The sequence below is a fragment of the Macrobrachium nipponense genome, chromosome 1 (genome assembly GCF_015104395.2).
Source record: "Macrobrachium nipponense isolate FS-2020 chromosome 1, ASM1510439v2, whole genome shotgun sequence".
NCBI classification, from domain to species: Eukaryota; Metazoa; Arthropoda; class Malacostraca; order Decapoda; family Palaemonidae; genus Macrobrachium; species Macrobrachium nipponense.
The window spans coordinates 146,589,791-146,595,790 of NC_087200.1; the positions used below are offsets into that span (position 1 = coordinate 146,589,791).

The following is a 6,000-nucleotide window of genomic DNA, read 5'->3' on the forward strand; positions in this document are numbered from 1 at the left end:
AAAACACAATATAAACAAAGCATACGACGATGAAGCGGGCAGAGAGCGATGACGAACACGTCCTTCACACCCGTTGGCCGAAAGCAAAAGTGATTCTTCACCTCTCGGGCGCGCGGGCGCGCGCACGATCGGACAAGCAGTTAACTACCGTTCTCCCCTTGTTCGAAGCTTACGACCGTCCCAGCTGCCGCTAGTTACCTTCCTATTGTTAAAGGACCGATGGTTTGTATTACGTATCGGAACAAATGTTGTTTTATTGTGCTGATTACAACTGCAATCTTGAGTAAGATCAATAAACGTTACATATATAAGCTAACATTGTTCAAATGAGTGCTGGGAAGGCTGGGAAAGATGGTTGTCGTCACTGATCAGAACCTGTACATCCACACGGTAGCCGCCATATTGAATTTCAAAACTGCCTTGAAAAGATATTTTACGAAGAGCGTCACATGCTTATTTTAGTTCGTATGGGCTTTCATATATCACATTATGTTGACGAAACTTCAATCTTTTGAATGGTATGCCTGGAGTTGTAATTGTATTCTTGTTTCACCATTTAAATATCGAGTGAATAAGACCTGTCCACCGTGATAAGGGTTGGTAGTCGCTGGTTTTTCCCCCTAGTACCTAGGTATGCCTATTCCAATCGGGAACCGGGCCTCAGTAGGCCTAGTATTATAAGTCAATTACAGCTTTTAATTAGAAACACTAAAATAATAATTGGTAGATCTAGGGTACTTAGGTAGCTAGCCTACCTACCTACTACTAGGTAGTAGGTAGTAGCTTTCCTATCACAGCATCATCCAAAGATTACTTACCTTTTGTCTACTACCTAAATCTTTGGCAGAGGCACAAATTTCTTAACTCGTGTTAGATGTAATTTAGTTACACAGACCTTTCATTGTTTTCTTTCCTAACTCACAAGCTTCAGTAGTAGTAGTAGTAGTAGTGGGTGGGATAAGCCTTTGAAACGGCTCCCTTGCTTCTTTTATTCCTCCTTTGTTTGTGTTTGCTTGAGCTTCTTCTCTCTGAAATACCACATTTCTTTTATAAAATCTTTCCTATTCTCCACTTCCTCCCTCATTAGTACTACCAATAAGATTATATTTGCTACTAATTCTCTCTTTATTTTCTTGATATGGTTGCTGCATAAAGCTATATCTATTTCTAATTTCATTGTATGCTGGACAGTAAAGTAAGAAATGTTCTAAATTTTCATTTTGTTCCTCACAGTATAAACATTTTGTATCTTCTCCTTTTATCCTATTTCTATCATTTAATCCTAGTATACCTAGTCTGGCCCTACTGATCAGCATTGTTTTTTCAGTGTTATCATACCAGATTTCTTCTCTTATGCTTTCTTTATATTTTCTGTAGATTCTTAATGTTGACTTTTCATTCATTTCTTTCTGCCATATTTTTCTGTCCCAATTGTTTATTATTTCTCTTAACTGTTTGTCTTTAACTTCTTCAATTTTACTTAAGTTTATGTTTAGTTCTTTCATATACTCTTTTACTTGCATTATCCAGGGGTTTTTTTTTGTTTTCATACTGATCCATTGTTATCTCATATAGGAGCCTATTTCCACCATTCTTTAGTGTATGTTTAAGGTAGAAAAGTTTATTCTTGATATCTCTAGATTGGCAGGAAGAAGGCACCCCTATTTCAGATCTTAACGCACAACTTGCTGTGTAATTTGGCGCTTCATATTGTTCTGTCAAGTTTCATGACTTCCATCGCATTACATGAATGAAGGCATCGCTAGTCCTTTCCAGTACAACTTTTCCTATTTTTACCCTGCTACAGCTTTTATTGATGACTGCATTAGCCATATTTCAGTTTGACTCAAGTTAAACCTTAAACGCATCAAGATTTCAAGAAGAAAGATAGTAGTAGTAGTAGTAGGTAGGATATTTCTTTGAAACGGCTCACTTGCTTCTTTTATTCTCCTTTGTTTGTGTTTGTTTGAGTTTCTTCTTTCTGAAATACCACATTTCTTTTATAAAATCTTTCCTATTCTCCACTTCCTCCCTCATTAGAACTACCAATAAGAGTATATTTGCTACTAATTCCTCTTTATTTTCTTGATATAGGTGCTGCATAAAGCTATATCTATTTCTAATCTCTTTGTATGCTGGACAGTAAAGTAAGAAATGTTCTAAATTTTCATTTTGTTCCTCACAGCATAAACATTTTGTATCTTCTCCTTTTATCCTATTTCTATCATTTAATCCTAGTATACCTAGTCTGGCCCTACTGATCAGCATTGTTTTTTCAGTGTTGTCATACCAGATTTCTTCTCTTATGTTTTCTTTATATTTTCTGTAGATTCTTAACGTTGACTTTTCATTCATTTCTTTCTGCCATACCTTTCTGTCCCAATTGTTTATTATTTCTCTTAACTGTTTGTCTTTAACTTCTTCAATTTTACTTAAGTTTATGTTTAGTTCTTTCATATACTCTTTTACTTGCATTATCCAGGTTTTTTTTTTTTTTCATACTGACCCATGGTTATCTCATATAGGAGCCTATTTCCTCCACTCTTCAGTGTATGTTTCAGGTAGAATAGTTTATTCTTGATGTCTCATGAGTGGCAGGAAGAGGCCCCTATTTCAGATCTTAACGCACAACTTGCTGTGTAACTTGGCGCTTTCAAAATTGCTCTATATATTTGATTGTCTATCTTCTGAAATTCATTTATAGTTTTCTTGTCAAGTTTCATGACTTCCATGGCATACATGAATGATGGCATCGCTAGTCCTTTCCAGTACAATTTTCCTATTTTTACTCTGCTACAGCTTTTATTGATGACTGCATTAGCCGTATTTGCCATCTGCTTTGCTTTAATTTGGGCCCTTTATATCTGTTCTCTGAAGCAGTCTTTCATGTTGTTGATTGTCACTCCTAGGTATTTAATATTCTTAACTATTTTTATTCCTTCTATGTGCCCCATATTCTCCACATCATCGATACTGTACCAGTCGTTGTATATTAGTATATTACTCTTGTCCTTGTTTATGTTTAGGCCACATTCACTTGCGATTTCCATAAGGGTTTTTATTGATTTTGTTATTTCTTCTAGTGTGTGTCCTAGTATTAGTGCGTCATCTGCATATAATAGTGCCACTATCCTTATTACTTCATTTCTAAAACCTTCTGTTGTATTCTCTAATTTCTATTATCAGGTATGTTATTAGTAGAAAGAATATGGTTGAGCCATTGCATCCCTGTCTTATTCCATAGTTACATTTAGCTCTTTTGTTCTATATTGTTAAGGCATAGGCTTGTTACATCATTTGTATATATCTTTGCAACTGCATTTATTACTTCTGCGTGCAGCCTATATTTCATCATGACCTCAATGAGCTTTTTCTATTAACTGAGTCAAGTGCTTTTTGGAAGTCTATACTACAAATAATGGGTACTTTCTTCTGTACGTTTCTTGTATGCAGTATTGTAAGATATATAAATTATCGATTCCTCTCCTTTGCGCGGTAAAGCCTGATTGCAGTTCATTCAATTTTCCTATATTTCTAATATGTTTTTCTATTTTGGTTTTCAGGATCCCCATGAAAATTTTGTATGATGCATTTGTTAGAGCAATTGGCCTTAGATCTTTTACTGTGGGGTTTTGTTTTTTGGGCGTAAGTGTTGTTTTTTACTTAAACCAGCTTCTCTGCGTTTTCCTGCCCTTCAGTATGCTGTTTAAACATTCTGCCAATTCTTTTTGAAAGGTTGTTACTTTGTAAGAGTAGTTTGAACAGAACTGGCTTCATTCCATCTGGCCCTGGTGCTGTATTTGCCTTCGTTTTCTCAAGTTGGTTTTTTACATCTTCTGTTATGTTGATTTCTTCCGTGGGTCTAATCTCTGTCTCTGTTAGATCATGCACTCCATGCATGCGTTCCCTTAAAGATATATGACATTTCATCTGCTGTCCTAATCTTTCCACTATTTCTTCCATGTCATGTTTGTACTGTTCTTTCTTGCTTTCATTCCATATCTCTCCTATTTTGTTTTCTTCTTTTTGGTATATTGTTTCCCAGAATTTTACCAGCTCTTTCCCTAGGGTTTCGTCCTTCATCTCTTGCTTATTTTCGTCGAATATACGTATCCATTCTTTTTCTGATGTGGTCTTTCCTCTCAGCATGTCTATATATTCCCAGATTTTCCTGTGTCTGTTTTTATCATTCATTATCTCATTTCTAACCTTTTCTTCATATTCTTCATATGTTTTCTTTATTATTATCTGTACTTTTTTTTTGTTTGTTTAAGATATGCTTCTTCATAGCATCTCTTTTCTTCTATTCTTGTGGATTTCCTTTTTAATGTGTTATATATCCTTCTTTGGCTTATTTCTTTCTTTATTTCTTTGGTGACCCATACTGGTTCTATTTCTTCTTGCTTTCCTGTCTTTAACCTTCTTTTGATTATCTTCTCTAGGTTATTTGTTTTTGCTTCACTCGTTGTTTCTTCCAACTGGGTTAGATCTCCTTTTCTGTCTTGTTGGCTTACTTTATACTCTATATATTCAAGGTATTTCCTGGTAGACTCTTCTGTAATTTTCAAATATTCGATTTCTTTTGTTTCATTTCTAAATGTTTTCCTTACTTTAGTGTTCATTCTGAATTGGACCTTTATGAGGTGATGGTCTGATAGGTCATATTCATATTTTCCCTCATCTATCTCCATACATTCATAGTTTTTATACATATTTTGGTTGACTAGGGCAAAGTCTATAGCGCTATTCTGATCTCCTCTACTCCAGGTTATCTCTCCTTTGCAGCTGGGATCTCCATTTAATAGCGTTAGGTCATATTTTCCCATTAGGTCCATAACGTATTTTCCATTTTGGTCAAATTCTTGTGTCCCTATGAAACCTAAATGCCCATTGAAATCCCCAAGGACAATCACAGGCAGGTCTGTGGCTTTCTCTATTGCTATACATGTAAGGCGCTTATTATTCGTTTATTTCTTTCTTTATCACTAGTTGACATGTAGACTAGAATTATGTTAAATATTGCTGCAATATAATTTACCTATACTATTAGAATGTCTTTGTGTTCCGACTTTTCTTTTTCTATCTGGATCTCTCCTTTGGTTCTATACATTATTAGTAAACCTACTCCTTTGGTGTCGTCTTTTGTTTAAAAACAAAAACAAACAATAAACATTATTTGTAAACCTCCTCCTTTGGTGTTGTCTTCATCTCTCATTGAGTCTACCACTCCGATGCTTGGGAATAGTAATTTTTGCTGTTTAAGGTGTGTTTCTGTGATGCACATAATTTTGTTTTCTTTTGTTATCTCCACTAGCTCGATTATTTTTGCTTTTGTCAGTCCTTGGGTGTTTATAAGCTTTTTTTCAAGATTTCATGATGTATCTTCTGTGTTGCTCACTATCTTTTCATTTTCTCTATTTACAAAGTGCTTCAACCATCTAAACATTATCTATCATTTGCGAACAACTTTTTCTTCTAGGTCTAATAGTCTAAGATTGTTACTAAAGTTACTTCCTTCACCTACCTGCCCTAAACTAATTTCTCTTCTTCTACTTCCTACCTCAGAGTTCTTAACATTACTACTAAATCTATTTTCTCCTAACTAAATTATTTACACTCCTAAAAATATTCCATGTTGTTGAAATTTCACGCAGCACATAATCAAGAAGCATTTAGTTATAACGGCTCATCCCATAATCGGTAGCAACTGTTATTTAAAAGTGAGTTAAGTGTAATAATTAATTTTCTGTGCTGTTATATTTAATAAGAAATTATTAATTACGCATTAAAAGAAGCTACCGCCCAACTATAAACAGATTGAGATAAATTACTTTTTATTCAATATTTTTAAAAAGAAAGCAAAAGCTGCAAAACATTTTCATAATTTCGGCATAGATAAGCATATTTAACACACACACACACACACACACACACACACACACATATATATATATATATATATATATATATATATATATATATATATATATATATATATAT

General features: G+C 34.3%; 1 protein-coding gene across 3 annotated transcripts in view; it reads right to left on the reverse strand.

Moving 5' to 3' along the window:
- LOC135219726 (probable ATP-dependent RNA helicase DDX28) overlaps positions 1-922 on the reverse strand; it is a 158,879-nt gene extending 157,957 nt beyond the window's left edge. The window contains exon 1 of one of the 3 annotated variants that reach the window (XM_064256731.1): positions 819-922. Coding sequence is in view for 1 of the 3 variants with exons in the window: in XM_064256730.1 (XP_064112800.1) it covers positions 896-902 (7 nt within the window). In the remaining 2 variants the exon portion in view is untranslated. The remainder of the gene's footprint in view (positions 1-818) is intronic. The other 2 variants (XM_064256730.1, XM_064256732.1) reach the window with 2 other exon arrangements.
- Positions 923-6,000: the final 5,078 nt, after the last annotated feature.